Source organism: Vulpes lagopus, chromosome 2 (assembly GCF_018345385.1).
Source record: "Vulpes lagopus strain Blue_001 chromosome 2, ASM1834538v1, whole genome shotgun sequence".
Lineage (NCBI taxonomy): Eukaryota > Metazoa > Chordata > Mammalia > Carnivora > Canidae > Vulpes > Vulpes lagopus.
The window spans coordinates 71,607,734-71,629,101 of record NC_054825.1 but is presented as its reverse complement, the minus strand read 5'-3'; the positions used below and the strand labels follow the sequence as shown (position 1 = coordinate 71,629,101).

Sequence of the window (21,368 nt, the reverse complement as noted above, 5' to 3'; positions counted from 1 at the left end):
CGGGCAGGCTGGAACAGAAGTGGAAAGCCAGCCTCATCTGGGTCTGTTACAAAGCCTGGCATTCTTGTCAGCCCATGTGCCCTGCCTTGCAGATGTGAATGTGGCCTTCCAACAGTCCGCACACAAGGTATTGCTGGATGATGACAACCTTCTCCCTCTATTGCACTTGACAATCGAGTATCACGGAAAAGAACATAAAGGTTTGCCATTCTTTCTTGCATCTTTCTGCTCCTATGGGTTCATCCTCTGTTCTCCCGTCTCTCCTTCCATCCACCTCCACAGAAACCATGTCATTCTGGACCTCAGAAGCCCCTTGTCATGTGACTTGTTTTATACAGGAGAAAAGGGAAGTCCAGAGAGGCTAAATGGGATGCCCAGGCTGTGGTTTTGGTTTTGTTTTTGTCCCGCTGCCGGAATGATCACTATTTATTTCCAGCCACCAGACTTTAAGGCTAAAGAATCCAAAAGACCCTCTAAGAGAATTTCCCACAGTCTTTCCTTGCCTTCTTCTGCAAGTCCCCTTCCTGTCACCTTTATGCTTCTGACACTGCAGGCTCAAGTAAGCATTCATCTCATGAATGTTGTCGAAGCTCTGGTTCTAGGTTCAGCAGTCTTTTTTTCTTAACAGATGCTGCTCAGGCAAGAGAAGGGCCTTCTCGGGAAACTTCTCCCCGGGAAGCCCCTGCATCTGGTTGGGCAGCCCTAGGTCTCTCCTACAAAGTGCAGTGGCCACTACACATTCTCTTCACCCCTGCTGTTCTGGAAAAGTGAGTATTTCTGAATTTCTCATAGGTAAATTTGGACTTCCAAGGGTAGAAATGATCAGGAATACAATCAGCAGGAGCAAGGTAACCGCGCAGCTGGTAGGTGTACACAGTCTGTAAATCAGAGGCTGAAAACTCCGATGCCTTTGTGGAACGGACGGAAAACATTAGCAAGTGAAGCTGCGGATGTGAGGCTGTGGGTTTGCTGGTGCTGAGATGAATGGGAGGGTCAAACCCTCAAATCATCAGTATGGTGGCAGTAGTGTTTAAGATTTTATTTTTAAAGAAATCTCTATACCCAACGTAGGGCCTGAACTTACAAACCTGAGATCAAGAGTCTCAGGCCCCACAACTGAGCCAGCCAGGTGCCCCTGTTGTTTTTTTTTTTTTTAAGTTGCAAAGTAAGTAGTTTACAGGCTGCCAATCTGTGACCTCTGGAAGCTGCAGTCTTGGGCACCACATGGAGAATCTGGCCTTTGTTTAGTTCCATCAGACTAGCTGTTTCCTCCCTAACTTTTGTAATTTTTTGTGGGTCTACTTGGGAAGACTATCCGCCCAAGTGTTTGCTGTGGACTTGAGCCACAGCAGAGAAGATCACTTCCTTCCCCCCAGGGAGACGCAGTGAGGACAGCTAAGCTGGGGATAGAATACAGGAGCTGGACCAAGGTGGTGAGAGACTCTTGGATCAGCTTTGTTCTTGATCCTGAGAGCCTGCCAGGTGCTGCTGCTCAGTTCCATGTGGATCTCACATCCCCAAGCCAAGGACCAAGAGTTCTAGGGAAGGGGAGGCAGGAGAAGCAGGCCTGGCTATGGTGGCCTGTGAAATCCGTCCCCACACCATTTAAGAATTTCTCAGATCCTGTCACAGGTCAAGGCACTGGCCCTCGTGCTGGTTGGAGGATGGCAGCTGTTATGCTTGGACTAGAGGAAGAGGATGAAAAGGGAAATACGTGAACAAAAGGGCCTCTCATCTCTGCTCCTGTTCAGTCCTCTCTACCTTTTGGGGTAGAAAAGCTTAGGGCATGGGAGCCTAGGTATGAACTGGCAAAAACAAGGCTAGTTGAGGGAGATTTCTCTGGCAGGTTTAGAGCCCACAGCCCACCTAAGCAAGCTGTGTAGACCTTGTCTTAACCCAGTGTCCCACAAGCAAACAGTCTACTTACATCCTCACTTGATACACTCTGAACACCCTTGAAGAAATCAATCTCAGATGTAGTTTTAAAGACTAATTTTTATTATGAGAATTTCCAAATATAAACAAAAGTGTGGACTATAATGATCCCCCACAGGTACATTATCCAGCTTCAGTAACTATCAACATTCTGCTTCTCTCTTCTTTTTTTCGCTAGAACCTTATAAAGCACATCCCAGACAGGTCATTTGCCTCCATCGCTATGCGATTCAGAAAAGGCGTTTTTAATGTAATTACAATGCAGTTATTACATCCAATAAAATTAACAATACATCCTTATCTGATATCTGGTACAGATTGAAATTTTCCCAGTTATCCAAAAATGTCTTTTTATGTTTCGGTTTGTTCAAATCAGAATCCAAACAAGGTGTACTATTTTTACTATGTTGTTCCATTAGAAATAGATAATTTTAAAAGCCAAATCAGATTGGTGTCTGTAAGCCTGCCTACGAACAAGTAAACAGATCCAGTTCCACTAGGAATCAGCTGTTCTTCCCATGTGTGTTCTCGGTATGGGGCTCGGCATTTGGCAAGCTGCCCCTGAGCTTACCTTGAGGCAGCAGTTAGGGGGCCTCCACTGCGTTCTCTCTTTTAAATCCTTGCTTCCTAACACATTCTGATTATTGGTCCATGCAAGACCCTCCTTCCTATTTACACATATGCCACAAAACCATTTTCTAGCACAAAAACTGGAACACCGACAATAATGTCTGCCTCTGTGGTCTTCCCACTCTCACTCCCTTGGCTCCCCCAGCCCAAGGTAACCATTCTCCCACACTGTTTTCTGTTCATTTTGTTTTATTTTGTTAAGATTTTATTTATTCCTGAGAGACAGGGGGGCGGGGGAGTGGGGGTGGGCAGAGACATAGGCAGAGGGAGAAGCAGGCTCCTTGTGGGGAGCCCGATGTGGGACTCGATCCCGAGTCCTAGGATCATGACCTGAGTCAAAGGCAGGAGCTTAAATCCTGAGCCACCCAGGTGCGTTTTTTTTTTTTTGTCCTTTTAATATTTAGTTTTATATCTATATGTATATTCCCTCAAAATATGTTTTTTTTTTCTTACCCAGTTGTTTCAAGCATTATAAAACAAAGCATATCAGGCTGTATGTAACCTGAGCGTTGTCCCTTTTATTCAGAATCCCATTGCCAGGAGCCGCCTTAAGTTGAACGGATGAAGTGCAGTCGTTTTAACAGCCATGTAATGACCCACCATATTGATAAGCCACAGTAAATTCATCCATAGCTCTAGCCATTCTCATTTCCTTCCTACATTTTGGGGCACGGGCGGCAGGCACAGAGTCCTGAGGTCTGTCTTGCAGGTGAGGTGGGAAGTGAAGTTTTATTCTTGAATACCCTGCCGTTTCTGTCCCAGGTACAATGTTGTTTTCAAGTACTTACTGAGCGTGCGCCGGGTGCAGGCCGAGCTGCAGCACTGCTGGGCCCTACAGATGCAGCGCAAGCACCTCAAGTCCAACCAGACTGACGCAGTCAAGTGGCGCCTGAGAAATCACATGGCATTCTTGGTGGATAATCTTCAGTACTATCTCCAGGTCTGGGTCAGGGGATGAATGGGAGGAAGGGGTAGGGGAAAAAAGTCTGGGACATGGGCAGGATTTACCAAAGAGGGACTGCAGTCTTGCATTGGACGAGATGTTGGGGGTTGAGAAAATGCAGGTTAGATCGTTGGGAGGGGTTTCTTGGCGGCATTTTAAAGGAAAGTGGGAATAAATGAAGGAGAATGAGCTTAGGGTTCTTGTCAGCAATGCTGATTCAATCCTTAGTTTTAGTTGGCTAGGCCGTCTGGAATCTGTAGGACTTAACCAGGTTAGTCAGTGGAGGCGATATGGCGTGAAGTGGGGGATCTGCCAGAACTTTGGGGTTGTGAGGCATTAGGCAGAGAACTTGCTACAAGGCGAGGTAACATGGCCTCTGTGCGGCTTTAAAGTGGCTCCAATAGGAGGAAGAATTTCTTTCATACTGTCTTTCATCTTAATGTCCTTGAGTGCTTAGAATATGCCAGGTACTGAAACCATCTGTTCACTGCCCATCAGGTAGATGTGCTGGAGTCTCAGTTCTCACAGCTGCTGCATCAGATCAATTCTACCCGTGACTTTGAAAGCATCCGATTGGCTCACGACCACTTCCTTAGCAATCTGCTGGCTCAGTCCTTTATCCTGTTGAAACCTGTAAGTAGGGCTATGGGCTTCCTCAGACTGCTTCCAGCCTGACTGTTCCCTTAGGTCCCAAGTTGCCAGGAAACGGAACTATCATTCAACAGTTGTTCAATCTCCATTTTTAAACCTTTCTGACAACTTAAAGCAAACTATAAGGGACTGTTAAAAGGGAACTTAAATGTCTTTGAGTTTCTGAAATACTATATCCTCAGGATGTGGTGCGCAGCTATAGAAGAAAGAATATGTGCTTAGCCCTCAAAGGGAAGGATTTAAAGAATTTTAAATACAACTTTTCTGACACCACAGAAGGGCTAATGAAAAGCACATAGTGCTTACTTTCTTAGAAATCTTTTGGATCAGGATCGACCAGTTGAGAGTTGTTTTCACAGACAAGTGAATAGTGTCTCCCTTTGTGTATGTATGTATTTCTCCTTTAGGGTAGTTACTCTCAGCCTTGCCTACACATGGGAATCACCTAGAAGCTTCAAAAAATCTGGGACCCCGAGCACTTATATTAGAATCTCTGGAGTGAAACCCAGGCACCTGTGTTTTTTTTAAAGCTCACAAATACATGAAAATTCCCAAATAAAAAGTGGAAAGGTTGAAATGACCCCTCACAGTTACGTAGATTCTGCTTCATCCCTGATGTCAGCCAGCTGTCATCCCTCAGTCCTGCCACAGCACAAACACTAGACTTCTCTTATTCGTATTTGGAGCTATTTTTGCTGCACTCAGTAAGGGAGAGCAGGTTACACAGATGCCACTCCAAGGGCTGTTTGTGTGAATGGACAACACCAAAAGCCGCTGTGACAGGCCAACTACCCTCGTGTGGCATGAGTACACCCTTGGGAAAAGCAGAAGATCAGAGCAGGTGGTGACCATTAAATATTTATTGAGTGCTTACTTTATGCAAGGCACTGGGGATACAAAGAGGTATAAGTCATGGCTCTGCCCTTAAGGAGCTCACAATCTAGTTGGAGAAACAGAACATACATACATACACAGACTAGTAACAACACAGGTGGCCTGAACAGATGCCAAGAGAACAGTACAGATAATAGAGAAGCAGGGGGGTCGCTAGAGGCTACAGGGGGGAAGGGAGTGCCCCACCAAGGGAGAACTTGAACTGGCATTAAGGAGAGTAGCTCTGAGCAAAGCTCAGGGCTGGAGCACATGTGGGTCCAAGAGACGATGCCTAATTTGATGTGGCTAGAATGGAAGTTTTGTGCAGGGGTAACTAGCAGAATAGTAGCATCTTTGCCAGAAAGCGAAGAGTTGGTGTTACACGTGTTGTATTTCGAGGAGCCCACAGGACTGACTCATATGTGACAGTCTCTCCTGAGGTCAAAGAATGGGAATAAAGTAACTCTCAGACTGTTTTCTCAGATCTCTAATTTCATAGATTTATCTTCCTTCTTTTCCTAATACCAACTATTTCCTGGGTAGGTGTTTCACTGCCTGAATGAAATCCTAGATCTCTGTCACAGCTTTTGCTCGCTGGTCAGTCAGAACCTGGGCCCACTGGATGAACGTGGGGCTGCCCAGCTGAGCATCCTGGTCAAGGTGAGTCTGCCTGGCTGTTGGCAGTATGCAGCCCTGTCCAAAGGGTAGAGGTTTGTTTTGCCAATGGGGAGTCATGATCTTTCCCTCCGGGTCAATAAAGCATTTCCCCAATACATATATACACACGGAAATAAGAAGATACAAAGATTAAAATGTTGGCATCAGTTCATTTTGAGGCAGATAGTTATGTGCCATCTCAACATTCAAAAATAGTTTGGCCGTGAATAGTTTCTTCAGCCCGCAAACATGCATTGGTTTTGTTCTCACAACCTCCCATCCAACCTCCTTCCTTGAACGAACTCCGTTTCGCTGGGATTGTAATTATCGGACTCTTAACAAAAATGCGCAGGCTCTCCCCAGCCCCAGTAATCAACAGAATAGATGCTAACTGCCTCCTGAGAATGGGAGTGTACTTTCACACAAAGCCACGCCATCCGTGGACTCAGTACTAAGACGACCTTTTAGGAGCTAATAGAAGCGAAGCTGTGGGAAGGCCAGCTGGTGCTGGAGAATTTTGAGCAAGTTTTTTAAGGAACCACCCCCCCTCCCCCCACTCCACATGGACAGTTGGTTGAGTCTGAGAGGAATGACAGCCTGAGTCCTTCTCTCCACAGGGCTTTAGCCGCCAGTCTTCACTACTATTCAAGATTCTCTCCAGTGTTCGGAACCATCAGATCAACTCAGATTTGGCTCAACTGCTCTTACGGCTAGATTATAACAAATACTACACCCAGGCTGGCGGAACTCTGGGCAGGTAGGAACAAGCCTTAGGGAAGTGTGGGGACTCCATGAATGTGGCTGTTTAACAAGTTGTAATTCCAGAGCTGAGACATCAGCCAGTCTCATCCAAATAGCTCATTTTATAAGCAAGGAAACTAAGGCTTAGAGACATGAAGGGCTATGTCTGATCAGCTCTCTTAATTCAAAGGAAGCTTATTTTCTAGTAAAAGCCATCATAGTAAAATACTAAAACTCCTGATGCTGAGATGGGTTTTTAGTTCTCAGCTGGGCTGGAAGAAAGAACTGAACAGTAGTTGGTTCCCAGTTCTGACATTAACCAGCTGTGCAGCCTCAGGCACCCTTGCCTCACTGGCCCCCCAGCTTCTGCATTTGGGAAAGGTGATCGCCCCTTCTAATTCTTAGCTTTTTAATCCAGTAGATTCAGTGGTGGTTGGCTTTTCTCAGAGGTCTGTCCTATTTTTTAAAAAGCACTTTATTGTTCTGTCTCCTAATTGTCCTCAAGCAGATTTTTCCTAAGCGACTTTAGTGGAAGAGTCAAAGAAACTTAAGAGTTTTAGAAGATGACACTACGTAGATCACAGGTTGCCCTGATTCCTATTTCTTTGAAGAAAATCTTGGGAAAGCATATTTGATGAGGCTCTTTTTTGTTGCTTTCTAGTTTTGGGATGTGAAAATACCTGGTTCACAAACCAACAGTCTCTCACCGTGTTCCCAAATCTGTGACAGAAGATTTAAAACATCCCACTCTTCAGCCACTCAACAAATGCTTGCAGCCTACTGAGTGAGGGCCCTACCTTTTCCTCCTAGAAGCTACTACTGCTGAACATTCATGGGTACAGATCCTTCCCACGTGGAAGGGTCTACCCCACCTTAGAGTTCTTAACTCCCCTACCATAGAGGACATATGGTGCCAGCTCCCCCTCCACTGACCTTGCAAGATCCATTACACTGAGAACATCTGTTGGACACACCCATTTATTGAGCACCTACCATATGCCTAGGTATTGCTCACGCTGGTGGTAAAAGGGCAATTCTAGCTATTGATAATGTACTTATAGTAGTATTTTAACAAAGAAAAAGGGTCCTTAAGAAAAAAGCTGAGGTCAAATTCTTAGATTTCAAATATTGAAAACTGCAGGTCTAATTATCCCCTCTTGGAAGAATCAAGATTTGGTTCCCTTAATCTGGCCCAACCATTACTGTAATTATTAGTGTTCATACTGGTCTGAATCAAAATAAATATTCATTGTACAAACAACTCCCTTTGTACTGAAAAAGAATGAAGCATTCCGGCCTCAGTCTATAGCCAGTGAATCTGGTCCTCCATCTGTCCTATTTCCTGCCCTTTTGTGCTAAAGGTGACCCCCCTCCATTGCTGTCTGTGGAGAAGTGAGATTATGGCCCACACCTGTTTTTGTAAATAAAGTTTTATTTTCTGGATCCCAGCCACATTCATCTGTTTACCTCTTATCTATGGTTGTCTTCATGCTATCATGGCAAAGGGGAGTATTTGTGACACATCAAATGGTCCAGAAAGCCTAAGATATTTACTGATTGGCAGGAAACACTTTTTAACTCCTGCTTTAGATAATGAGAGGACATCAACAGGGATGATGCTAGGGGTAGGGAAGGAATAGCTTCTAGTAACTGTGACAGCAATAACTGTTATAAAATTGGATCTCTGGTTAGAGCTTCTAACATTTCCAAGTGTTGTCACTATGTTTCTCAAGTTTATCCTTGTAGAAAGTTGTTCCATCAGGCTTGTAGTCACTGCCCTTTCACAGCAATTGGTGCTTTTTCCTTTTTAGTTCTCAGAGTACAGTACTCACAGGTCAGATGTTAGTGAGCTCAACTTTAAAGAGACTTAAGTGACAGGAAGCTTAGAACAGTGTTCAATTCCATTCAACCTTTACTACAACTAATGATCAGGGCCTATTATAAAATCAGATTTTTAGAAGTACTGAATTTTAGACAGCCCAGGATCACCCTTTGACAAAGATGCCACAGGAAAAAAAATTTTAATTTTCATATTTTTCTTGGCTAGCTGTCCTACTATGAACAAGCCTATTGAAAACCACAGAGAAGGTACTATTTTTTGTTTTGCTATTTGTTCTGCGATTAAGTTCAAAGAAATGGATGAAGAAATCCCAGTTACTACAACCAAAGAGATTCAACATTTATTTTATCATAAAAGTCCAGCAAATAAAACTATATACAAGATCCATGCAAGGAATCCAGTTACACACAAGACACATTTAAAACCTGGTTAAAACACAATCTCCACAACAGCAGGGAATAAAATCAGTTAAGACCAAGTATTAGTGAGAAACATAATCATGTTTGTATTTTGGATGCTGCTTGAATCCAATTCTCTCCCCAACAATGAGGCACTGGATCACCCACTCTTGTGACACCACAGGCAGCTGCAATGCTTCAGCACACTTCAGCACCGAGGCTGGGCATGAGGGATCCGTCACCACCACGTCAAATACCCCTAAAGCAATATCTGCAGGAAGCAGGGGAAGGTGAGTGAGGAAAGGAGACTCCATTTAGCCTTCCATTAAAAAAGATGTGCTTCCTAGCCAGGAGGGTGCATTGGGCCCAAACTCAAGTCTTTTTGTCAGTGTTACTGATCACAACCAAAAGTGAAAAGTTACCATCACTATAGGCTAACCTTGTACAAATATTTACAGATACACACTGGACACCCGTAGAAGCATCAACAGCCCAGTGCCTCACTCCTAGTGGCTCACCTCTTGAAGGTGGTACCTTTCTTCTCTTGGAGAGGCAGATAAGGTCAGCCTATCAGACCACAAGGCCTAACACCTATGGGTCTAAGGACATCCCTGAAGCGATAACACCACACACACTTTCCAGGTACCTTTGTTATGGGCACTTGAATGGTGCTGCTTCACAGAGGCTGCCCCCCCGGTCATGAGGATCTCAGACCAGAGCTCCAGGAAGTTCTGCTGTTGGTCTGACACCAAGAGTACCTTCAGATTGTGGAAAGGGTTTTCACGGGGTTGCCTACAAAGGAGTCAAGAGACACAGCACCTTGGGATTGGAAAAGACCTTAGCATGACAGATTACACCCAACAAGAGCCCTTCCGCAAAGGGACTTGGGTACATGTGAATGTTTTCAGAAGTCCTTCATTAGGCTACCATTCCCCTTCTATTCTGTGAATCATGTGTATTCTCTGGGACCCTGGCCTTCTAAATCCAACCCTTCTGCTGTCCAGGTCTGTCCTGGGGCTGAGAATAAACTACCTTGCTTCAAACTTAGTCCCCTAATAACCTCAGACGGTGAGAATACTGAACCTACAAGGAAATCGTCACACATTTTCTAACAGTCCTTAACCAGGATACCTCAGGGACAAAGTAGATGAACTGATAAAATGAACTCACTTGAATTCTCTAATTTATCCTATGAGGATTCTAGTTTCTAGAAATACTCTCTTATCTAGATTCTCCCCCTCCAAAAGCTTGCTATCTTCCTGCCTATCATCCTAGATGGGCTCCAAATACTCACCAATCCAGAATTCTTTGCTCCTCAAGGCTGTACCCCGCAGGCAACAAATAATTGCGGTAATTCTGGAGCTGGTTGGCATGGCAACTATCATGGACCCAGACATGAGACACACAAGGAATCCCACTGGCAAGGCACAGGAAATACTTCCGGGTCCGACAATGCTGATCCGCAATTAGGAGACACTGGTAGGCTGTGTTACACTGGAAGAAAAGGAAAAAAACCAACAGGTCTGGTGACTTCTATAGAAAGCCCCTGAAAAGCAGCCCCGAGTCAGAGAACAGATCTGAACACTTCCAAATACTACCTAAAATGTGGTTGAGCCTATCCTTCTGCCCAAAGCTTGCTTTCTCAATAAAAGGTCCAAAGGGCTTCCCTAGGTACTCTCCCGCCTCAACTCCAGGTTTCTGAGGGCCTAAACCCTCAAAGGACAACACAATCCCAGGTATTCAACCTTCCAGGCTGAGAATCAGCAACACTGTCATAGGGATTTCTATTAAACACAGATTTTAATCTGCTTTTGTCCCAAAACCAGAACCACAGCCTTTAACAGACAAAGGTTCTAACTTCTCTTCCTTACACACAAGTAAAAATTCTGTTTCATTCAACAACCCTGTGGCAGTTTCCCCAGTTCCTGAACTGTTTACTTGGTGTACCCAGCCTCCTCACCCCTCCCTCTCAGGCTCATCTCATCACTGCCGCTCTGGGAAGCTACACAAAGAAACTCCTCACCTGGGCTTCATTGAAGTCTTCAAGAATATAGCCAGCTCCTGCTCGAAGCTGGGATTCTGTATACTGCTTGTTGAAAGGAGGAATTTCTAAAAATTCTATTTAAAAGAAGAGACAACCAGGATAATTACCAATTAGTTTCTTATTTGCTACTTTAAGCCTGCTTCTTACTGCTCTCTCTTACACTCCCCTCCGCTATCTCCATAGCACTATATCCCAAAGACAGATAGGACAAGGGCTTTCCCATGGGTCAGAAAGAGCTACGTTGTGAGGACTATAAAATGCTGCCAAAAGAAAGGACAAGAGTAGAAGGGGTGGGTGAAGATGAGAAATGGGATAGGTCCTAGACCTAAAAACATCAAAGGTTTCTGTACTGAGTCATGGGACTATTAACAGGGATGGACACACAAGCAGTTCCCATGGTGAAGTATTCTAGTTTGAGTAACCCTTACCAGCAGGAAGCTGTTCCTTATGTCTACCCTAAATCTCTCCTGCAAACTAAGCCCATTTCCTCCAATTCTGCCTGCTGTGGAGACGAATAACTGATTAGCACTTTTTCTAACAAAGCCTTCAAATTTCCCCTTCATCAGCATTTTCACCCCCTATACACTAAAACTTTGATGAACCAGAATGCTCAAAGTGGGATTTCTAAAATGTAACTGATTAAGTGAAGGTTAGCCAGTAAAATCCTATTTCAACCTTTTTATTGAAAACTATCTACCTTTGATGATCTTGAAGTACCTCAGGACACTGAACATCAATGACTGCATTACAGCCTTGAGGGTGAAGTAGAAGTTATGAGAGATGAAGCTGAAGCTGTAATGACCCTAGGCAATTAGAAATTGCTTCTTTTGACCAAATATCTGCTCCTCTCATATATAAATAACACATTAAAAAAAGAAAAGAAAAAAGCAAGACATTAGAGATTTTAGTTCATTATGATTTCTGAGAAATTAAGTTCTAGTGAATTTATCACAAATAATAAAACCCAACCAAATTCATAAGAGTTCAGCGCTAGGACCACGCCCCTTCCCCCTCATGCCCAGTAGTGAAGGCTGGCATAGCAGACCCCCTGCAGAGAGGCCAGCCCTGTGGTGTCCTCCCTGCCTGCTGGAGCTGCTCGGGACTGCTGATGCCCCACACTCAGGCCTCTACGCCTTGGGTTAGGTCTGACTGGCCAGCCCATTCACCTTCATTGCTCTTTTCTTGACTAAGCATTCTCCATGTCCCTCTTAAATGAGAGCTCAAACTGGAAACCCTAAATGGTTGTAAAAAAAAACCTCAGAATATACCAGGACTATGTCTCAGTGTTGTCACCACATCCTGTTGATCCATCTCAATATACATCATCACAATTTTCAGTACCAACACTCCACTGCTGAGTCACTGCCAAGGCCTCTCATGGTCCTTTCTTTTTCCCAAGACTTCTATTTTATGTCTGCTGAATACAGGTCGGTTTCTAGTCTTAACATTTAGATTTTAATCCCCAATTATATTTCCTTGCTTCTGTGTAATCAAATATTACCCCACCAAGGCAGTAGTTGTCTACTCTATTTTTTCCCCATCTTCGATTTAATTTATTTGTGACTTAAGAGTGGCCCTGCCCCACCAGAGGCTAAAATGAACAGATTTTTAATTCCATCATCTACATCAAGGATGAAGGTACTAAAAGAACCCAACTCCAGAGTCAATCCCCATGGTTGATGGGTCCCTAATGGTGTGCCTCCTAACAACACCAGGTGCCATATTCTTAATTCATTAATAAATATGTCTCATTAAACAGATTCAAATATTTATGAGCTCCTGATCTAAACTAGCATCTAAGAGATTTCCATTTATCTACAAGTCATATCACATAGTTTCTTTAAAACTGTTGATATTCTGTTAGAAGACTGTTTAAGTACAAATGTCTTCAGGCTTCTTGAGGGACCTCTCAACATTCTACATGCCAAAAATATCAAGGATTCTGGTACTGTTGGGCAATGTCCAATGATGAAGGAGCAACATAAAGCACACTGTTCAGTATAACCACACTTTCCACAAAAAACCTGGAAATCTCTCTGAAAAATGTCCAATTTACTCATTTAGACAAGGCCTACATCTCCCCACCCCCCACTCTCGGTTATAAGGCTGGAATTAAAAACATTTGATATATCAATAATGGAAAGAATTTTTATGAGTAGATTTTAGTAATCACACACAGGGTCACAGATATTTAAAGAACTGGACAGTATGCATCTCACACCATAGCTGGCTTTCTTGACCATGCTGTACCAACCCACAAATAAAACACCTACAGAGTTGCCTTGTGAAGCCCCTGGTCTAGGGAAGGGCTAGAAAAGAAGGTCCAGAGTCTAGCAACACTGTAAAAGCAAAAGAAAACACAAGACCACTGTTTTGATGCCACAACACATCTCACACAATCTTCAAGGGACTCATTAAGATCAAAGTAAAACTACAGTCTTGGCTAGGAAACTCTTCATACACCTTCTCTCCAATGAAACCTATCTGAATTCTGACAGACAAGATTGGGTACACACCTAACCTTGAAACTCCACACATTGCCACACCTGCTCCTACACCCTAGAGCGGCTCAACCGATGACTCTATGTACCTTCCAAATACCGCAAACCCTAACTACAACTCCCTGACCACCCTTTCCATGTCCCTGTACCGATGTCCACATGGCTACAATTGGTCAGATACAGTTTTGGTTAGTGAGCAAAGAGTCATCCACACACTGAAATGCGAACCATCACAAATCTTCAGTGATGCTCTGTTATGATAATCCTGTTCCCTAATTCAATTCCTTAAGAGTCAACTCTAATCTGCAGAACATCATCCCATCTGACCTTAAGTGTTCAGACACATCTGGATGCTGCTGTGAGTCACTTATAGTGTATACATTTGCTTCTGCCCATTTTATCTCCTAGCTCACATTCTTTAGACAGCTGACACAATTTTTATCTCTCTGCACTACAGCTTTGACTCAATCCCAAGGTAACAGACAATATAGAAATGCAATATATAGATGTAGTTTTAGGTTGAAGAGAGATACGAGAGAAGCTTAGAAGCTATTTCTCTACAATACCCTGGGGCCCTGAGCACCCTATATTCTTAATCTTACGCTCAGACCTCAAGAGAATGAACTTTAGCCCCCACATGGGTTTTCTCTAGCAGTTGCCTCTAGAATACAGATGGGAAAGCGGTAGGTGTTCAGAAACTTAACTGATTTGGAGGACTGTAGTAGGGTAAAACAAACAAGGGTTCTAGTCCCAAGTCTATCACCATTATAGCAAACAAAAAGCAATTATTCAACCTATCCAAGCTTGTTTCCTCCTTGGTAAAGTAGATGATAAGATCTATTTCCCATCTGCCTCACAAGACTGTTTTGAGGAGCCACTAAGAGGACTCTTGTGGAAATGGTCTATAAATCAGAAAGCAGGACTAGTTAATTTTCCCAGACCAAGATCCCAGATGCTACCTGCACTGCTTCCTTTACAGGTTCATTCATAAAGTGAATGAAAAGGAACAAAGCGCCCATGTGTCAGAGCCACCAGGACTTCCTAGGGACCTACCCTCCTCTTCCTCACTGCTTCCTGTAGGACCATCTGCCAGTTTGGAGCGGCTGGCCAACTTGTCACTTGTTGTGGCCATGGTGAGAAGAAAGGCATAGCCCAGAAACAAGGTCTTGTTGAGGGGCAAAGGCCCTCTCTGCTCTTCCAGGGCAGAGGGTTCACCCATGTTGTCTCCACTCTCACAGGGGCTCACAAACTCTCCTGCCCCCACTGCACCTGGAAAGGACAGAGACACAGTTACTAGAGGATACACACCACTGCCTAGGCATGACAGGATGGCTAGGCAATGTCCTGATCAACTTTTTTGAGCTACTGACCAAAGACCATTCCTATGGTCCATAACCTAGGACCCGATTTATAGTAGAGAAAATCTGATGTACTTATATTTTACAGTCATGACGATATATACATTATTTTTTTACAAATGAAAATCAATAGTATGATTTTTGTACAACCAAACAAATACTTCTGAGATCATGTGAAGAAAGTGGTGGTTCTAATACAAAGCTTAGGTAAGAGTGAGAGATACTTGGAAATCTTCAGCCCACTTTCTCTGCCCAGTGCTCAGATTTCCCCAGGATATGTGATATTTTGAAACAGCCCTTAAAAATAAACAATAAAAAGCCAACTTTTTTATTACCAAGAAATGTCCCAGGCAGATACTCCCACCCCATCCCTGACCCTCACCAGAATGGTGCACAGAATACTTGATAATAAAGTGTTCTCACATGTTGACTGAACTACATGAAAACAGCCTGCTTCAACTGTCCCAGTTTCCAACCCCTGGGGGTGGGTAAGTGAACCAGCCGGCCCAGGACTCCCAGAACACCCATGCTAGGAGTGCCCCAATAAGTCCTCAAGAAGAAAACAAATACCTGATTTGGAGAAGCGGAATCATAGCCTCATTAGGAGGCTAAGATGACAGACAGGTCATGCCTCCCTAAAACAAAACCAGCAGGAGGAGAACAGTCTGATGTAGTATGCATAAGCCTGGACTTCAAAGTCAAACTGCCTGCATGTGAATTCTGGATTACTATGTCACCTTGGGAAAGTTAGCCAACTTTTCCGTGCCTCAGATTCAACGGAAAACTGAATTCTAGCATCTATACCTCACAGGGATTATTTGAGGTAATACTTATGAAGCACTTAGTTCCATCACATAACCTGAACACAACAAAAGTGTTCGTTAGATATGGAGATGACACAACCCAAAGACGCAGTTAACAAAAGCAGCTCTGGTGCCAGGGCAATGTAAAAATCGATGAACTCCTTCAGTTTGCTGTACTCAGAGGGCAGACACTGAAGACTTTACCCCAGCAGCTGTGAATGGATCACAGTAGAGACTCAGTAAACAACAGATGGATAAATTCCTGTTAATATGAAGCATGAGGGACTGGAAAGGAGTTGGGGAACAGTGCAAGGAGGAGAGATGCAGACTGAGGTACTAGCTTTCAAAAGGAAGTCTGGGAGAGCCAGAGGACCCTTAACGCAAAAGAGGGGGAATCGGAGCTTGCTGAGGTATAAAACGGTGCCACATAAAAGAAGAGATAGAAGACCAATTTTACCTACTTTGAATCTACTTAAAATTCAGTATTTCTTTCCCTCTTAGAACCTACACAAAAGTCAATATATGTGTCCAATCGAGACCTGGCATCCTATCTACCTCCACTGGACTCTACTGGAAGATAGGTAGAGGTGGATGCAGTAAGCAGAGGGCTTGTGTGGGACCTCAACTTTGTAGCCAGGAAAGAGGAGTCACTGCCGATTATCAGGTTCCATCTCTCCAGCAGCTAACCCTACATTCCACAGTGGTCTGAGGGAGAATGAGGCAAAAGGGAGCACTCACCAGGTTTCACAGTGGCAGACTTCCGGCCTCGCTTGGCAGGGGACCGTTCCTCTTCAGAAGTGATCAGTTTTCTTTTGCCTGAGAGAACTCCCGAGGAGGCACGAGGGCTTTCTGTGGTCTTGCGGGTAGGGGTGGTGCTGCTGCTGCTAGAGGCAGTAGGGGTGGCCGGGGAGCTGACATTGCTGCGCCGTTTCCGTTTCCCTTCCACCAAATTGTCTACGATAGGATAAGCCAAAGGTTGGTCAACTCCTATGGTCTGAGGTCCTGGACTCCAAGAAGCCAGGCAGAACTCTCCAAGTTAGAGGGCACCACACCCTTTCCCCCCACCTCCCGTAGGGACAAGAGACCTCTTTCAAAGCTACCATCTTTTTTGTTTCAGTCTCAATCATGACTGAAATATGTCTGGCCCCCTGCAGAACCGAGGAGGCCAGAAGAATCTAAGGATTTACTAACTGGTCCCAGGGAGGAAACAGAGATAGGCAGTGTCTCCAGAATATGGCGGCTCATCAGCATCTCACAGCACCACACAGGAAGAGTAAGATTTAGGGAAGCATGCTGACTGCTCTAGAATTCACTCCTCCCACCACAGAGCAGGGGCCCGGAGGCAGTTTCTCAGGAAGTAAACGTCTTACCCAAGCTGATATCTGCTGCCTTGGTGAGGGGTGTTACTGCCTCATATGGGCCAAGGCCATACTGCTCCCTCAATCTGTTTCCTTGCTCCAAGGACAGGATGACGGCCATCCGCTTGTACCACTTCCTTTGGCCTTCTTTTTCAATGCTGTAGTACAGCTCTCCAGACTCCTTCCTATGCCCTTTCACCACTCCTGGGTGGGAACAACATAAGAGCAGCCTGCTGTTGTTTTACGTTGCTCAGCATCCACTCAAAATGGCTCTGCACAGCAGGCTTGGGTTAGGGCATTAGGAGGTCCAACAGTGCACTGAAGTTACTACTTAAAGAAATTCCAGCTGTCAATCCCAGACAATGGCACCACTTATAAATATATGTAGCTACTACCCTGGAATTGGAGATGGAAAGTTTCTCAACAGAAGGAACCCTTTATAAAATTATAAAATAAAGCTTCCTAAAGCCAGCCTTTATGAGTTATTAGTTGTTCAATTATTTCTTGAAGTAAAGTGACATGTAGTTTCTAACAATCCCATAATTTACTAAACCTTTCCTTCTTGGTTTCTTTGGAGGCTGAGTCATAATTCTTGAGTTAAGTTGTAGGTAAAAGATGACATCACTCTAAGAGAGAACATGTGTCTGTGTGCTAAAATCAAAACAGAGATATAGAGCAAAGAAAGGAAAAAAATATATAAATTCTGCCTTTCCTGCCTAATCTTACCTACTTCTTGCTCTGATTCAGAACCTAAAGATAAGGTCTTTAGGTCATAAGGAACACACCATGGAGTATAAAAGAGACTGTGGCTAGAATTCAGGAGACCTGAGCCTAGGTCTAATTCTACTACCACCAAGCTGTGTGATCTTGCATAAAACCTATTCCCAAACCTATGAAAAAGATCATACTCCTTCCCCTCTATCCATCAATAAACAATTTATACACGTGTGCAATATATACGGGTACACACACACACACACACACACAAAACACACATATATAATATAAAAACAAGGCATTACCATGAATACCTTTCCATTCTTATAAGGGTCCATTTGTTCTCCCCCATTAGCCTGTGCCTGAATGAAGGGCTAAAAGAAAGCCAGAGCATATGCCACCAAGGAAAGAAAAAAGAGATGTGAAAGCAGGCCTTAGCTCTATCTATGCTGCATAATCGCTCCCTTTCCCCTTGCTTTCTTCATCTCCTGGCTTAAACCTCTACCAGCAAACTAATCACAAAGACCTCCTTCAAAAGTACAAAGAAGCCCAACGCCAAGAATACACTTCACACTGATGAAGAGTTATTAGAAATAGAAGCAGTCTAATGTTGACATTAGTAGACAGCCTCAGTAAATGAAGACACAGACTCCACCCACTCCTTGATGCCATAATTCATCCAAGATAAGCTTTACACCTGAAAAGAAGTATGAATACATTTGATACAAACTATGTAAACCACAGGTCAAAAAAAAAAAAAAAAAAACCACAGGTCATAAAAGACCTAAATCCATGTACTACTAACTGATGCCACATGAGCTAAGTGTTACCCAGGACTAGAAGGTGAAGTTTAACAATGAAATAAAGGGGCAAACAACAATTACTCAGCAGTCCACATCACAAGAAAGTCTGAGAGACTTCAGAGGCACTGTTTGTTGCCCGTTATATCCTGATCTATGTTCCAAACAATCTCCAGAAATGCTGTTTCTAAATGACAAACTCACCACAGACATTTATGTGCAAATTAGCTTACAGAAAAGAGGTAATATATTCAAAGAACTGGTACACAAAGCAGTCATAACAAATCTCTCACCATCACCATTACAGGGAACTGGCTACTTAAAAAAAAAGGGGGGGGTGGTGTACCACTTTTCAAACCAGACAGTAAATGGTAGGTATGTAGGCATAAAAACACAGTACTAACAACTTCTTCCTAGGCAAAAATATCTCAATATATCTGCCACACTCAACTACTAGATTCCCAGCAAGGCAGGTACTGTAAGTGTAAGTCTCAATGGTGAAAAAACAGATACTAGAAAGGGAAAAACACTAACTTTACAGTGTTGGCAAACACTTTAACCAAGGGATAAAAGTTAATGTGACCAATGATGTCCTGTGGATGTCACAGGCTTCTTTCCCCCATATGACATAACAAGAAGAGCAACATTACCTCTATAACATTCTTTTCTGAACCCTTAACTCCAATCTAATCAAACAAAACACGAGACCATCCCAAAATTGAGGGACATGCTACAAAATACTTAACCAGTTTACTCCTCAAAACTGTCAAGGTCATGGAAAACAAGAAAAGATTCAGAACTGTCAGAGATCAAAAGAAATTGAAGGACACATGACGGCTTAATGGACTGAACCCTGGAATAGAAAAAGGATGTATAAAAGCTGGTAAAATCCAAATAAAGTCTGGAATTTAGTTAGTTGGTAAGGAGTAAAGGTTGGGTTCTTAGTTATGATAAATATACCAGCTAATGGAAGATGTTAACAACAGGGAAAGCTGGGAAGCTGGGTGAAGGGTGGACAGGAACTCTCTACACTATTACAGTATTCTGTACTTTGCACAGTACTCTGTATATTTTCTGAAAATACAGTACTATTCAAAGTAAGCTCATTCAAAAATAAGCAACAAGGAAAACAAAAAAAGCTAGTGTGAAAGTAATCAGTGTAGTAGGAATGGAATTTCTAGCTTTGGAGACCCCCCAAAGAGCTGTTAGGCTGGCACACATGCTCTTGGTAACAACAGACTAGAGAGAAGACTGGCCCAGGCACAGTAAGTCTCCTATAGACTCCACTCCCCTTATTACCTGCACTGAAATACTCATCCTCGGAGAGGGCCGTCACTTCCGTATCCAGTGGGATGGGGTCACACAGCAGAATGTCTTTGCCCAAAACATCACATTCGTACCCATCATCAAAGAGCAATTTATACTTCCCAGCTCCAACATCACGAGTGATTTTCCCAGAGTAAAAATAGCCATTGGACGACCACTTGGCTACAACACGGAGCCCTACAAAGCTATTCCCTGGAGAGGAGGCATCTAAGCCATCAGAAGGGCCAGCGACAGCCTGGAAAGGAATCTCTGGAGAGTCACTTCGACGCAAAGCAGCGGCACCCGTGTCTGCTCGTCTGGTGGAGTCTGGCACTCGGGGCACAATACGGGTGAAGGATTTATCGTCTGGTGACATGCTAGGTGATATGTCCTCTATGCCCAAGGGGCCAGGAACAGCTGTTTCTCTAAAGAGATAAAAGACAAGGAGAAGGCAGTTAGAATTAAGAAAAGTACTTATCTACCAATTTTCCCACTCCTTTTTCCATGGGTCTTCCTCAGCCCGTTCTTGGAGGACCCCATCACAGGCATAAGCCTGGTCTCTCGGTAGCCTCTCTAATCCCTGCCCACTCCCCAGGCAGTATGGACCCCTCTTGTCCCTCCTGACACCCCACATACTCTACTCCCCTCTTTCCTCTCTACTCCCTTTTTTTTCTAAACAAGTCATAGACTAAATTATCTCATACTACCCGGGTACCTGGTTCCAGTGGTCCGAGAAGGCGGGCGGCCCCTTCGCCCGCGCCCACGAGGCGTGACTGGAGCCTTCCCTCCCTGTCTGATGCCAAGGCCTGCATCACCATCCTCCTCACACACTGGCGCCCCTGTCTGACTGACCCCTTTTCTAGGACTAGAGAATGAAGACAGGTTAGTCTGGCAGCACCCTGCTACCCAATTCTTTCTTCAAAAAGTCTCCCCATGGCCTTTAAACTACATGCCAGGCCAACATATGCTAGACTTCCAGGACAGCAGGAAACTGGTCCGCACACCCACCACCAAAAATACCAGCCAAGGAGTGGGAGTGTAGGAGAGTAAGTACAGGACATCCCCCTCTATGCAAGTCGATTCCCTCCTGACAAAGCTTCCTACTGCTGCCTCAAAAACAGCACACCCATATCTGCCCTGCCTTCTCTTTCACTTCAGGATCTAGACACCTGCAGAGGATAACAAAAAGCTAGGGATGTATCAAGTAGGGGTCACTACCCTAAACTTTTTGTACTCCCAACCAAAACACTTGTAGGCTACATAAAATGAGGGTGGCAGCAGCATGTGCCAGCATTCCCAAAGTCCCCTCATCTGTTTTTCTACATTTTCTAGAAATCTAGCTCCCATAGGGCTCCACCCAACCTCCCATGCAAAACCCAACAGGAGAGAAACAAAAGGGGAGGAAGAGGATTTGAATTATCCTAGTTGGAGGATGGGGGGATTTCCCATGACTCCTCTTCCTGTGATATCAAAATGTCAGCAACCCTGCCCCTGGTGTAGCTCTCTTTCTCTCTAGAGACCCTGTCTGCACCTCAGTTTTCCTGGGCCTCCTCGGGAGCTGGGCAAGGCAAAATCTGCGGGTTCTGTCCCGCTGGTTTTCCCTTTGAGTGGTCCGGCTCCTCTCCCTGAGCTGCCACTGCTGTGCATGGCTGAGAGACTTGTCCCACTTGATGTGCGGTGTAAGCTGGACGCCTTGGAGGAGAAGGAGCTGATATCCCCCAGGTCACCTGAGGAGCCCCCAGTCTGTGAAGGGGAAACTTCGGTTTCACATTCCTGACACTCTACAATTGGCTCTTCAGTCTCCTGCAAGAAAG

At 44.3% G+C, this 21,368-nt stretch overlaps 2 protein-coding genes across 5 annotated transcripts in view; one reads left to right on the top strand and one right to left on the bottom strand.

Annotated features, from left to right (window-relative positions):
* TUBGCP4 (tubulin gamma complex associated protein 4) overlaps positions 1 to 7,873 on the top strand; it is a 38,285-nt gene extending 30,412 nt beyond the window's left edge. For 2 of the 3 annotated variants that reach the window (XM_041744333.1, XM_041744335.1), the window contains 7 exons: positions 72 to 200; positions 629 to 767; positions 3,328 to 3,505; positions 4,007 to 4,141; positions 5,576 to 5,692; positions 6,307 to 6,446; positions 7,092 to 7,873. In XM_041744333.1, the coding sequence (XP_041600267.1) occupies positions 72 to 200; positions 629 to 767; positions 3,328 to 3,505; positions 4,007 to 4,141; positions 5,576 to 5,692; positions 6,307 to 6,446; positions 7,092 to 7,104 (851 nt within the window). In that variant the 3' untranslated portion in view covers positions 7,105 to 7,873. The remainder of the gene's footprint in view (positions 1 to 71; positions 201 to 628; positions 768 to 3,327; positions 3,506 to 4,006; positions 4,142 to 5,575; positions 5,693 to 6,306; positions 6,447 to 7,091) is intronic. The other variant, XM_041744334.1, reaches the window with a different exon arrangement.
* A 711-nt stretch (positions 7,874 to 8,584) lies between these two features.
* Positions 8,585 to 21,368, bottom strand: part of TP53BP1 (tumor protein p53 binding protein 1) — a 97,378-nt gene continuing 84,594 nt past the window's right edge. For both annotated transcript variants that reach the window (XM_041744293.1, XM_041744294.1), the window contains 10 exons: positions 21,086 to 21,357; positions 20,270 to 20,419; positions 19,549 to 19,979; positions 16,745 to 16,936; positions 16,113 to 16,328; positions 14,267 to 14,482; positions 10,692 to 10,786; positions 9,963 to 10,162; positions 9,315 to 9,460; positions 8,585 to 8,939 (listed from right to left, as the gene is read on the bottom strand). In XM_041744293.1, the coding sequence (XP_041600227.1) occupies positions 8,752 to 8,939; positions 9,315 to 9,460; positions 9,963 to 10,162; positions 10,692 to 10,786; positions 14,267 to 14,482; positions 16,113 to 16,328; positions 16,745 to 16,936; positions 19,549 to 19,979; positions 20,270 to 20,419; positions 21,086 to 21,357 (2,106 nt within the window). In that variant the 3' untranslated portion in view covers positions 8,585 to 8,751. The remainder of the gene's footprint in view (positions 8,940 to 9,314; positions 9,461 to 9,962; positions 10,163 to 10,691; positions 10,787 to 14,266; positions 14,483 to 16,112; positions 16,329 to 16,744; positions 16,937 to 19,548; positions 19,980 to 20,269; positions 20,420 to 21,085; positions 21,358 to 21,368) is intronic.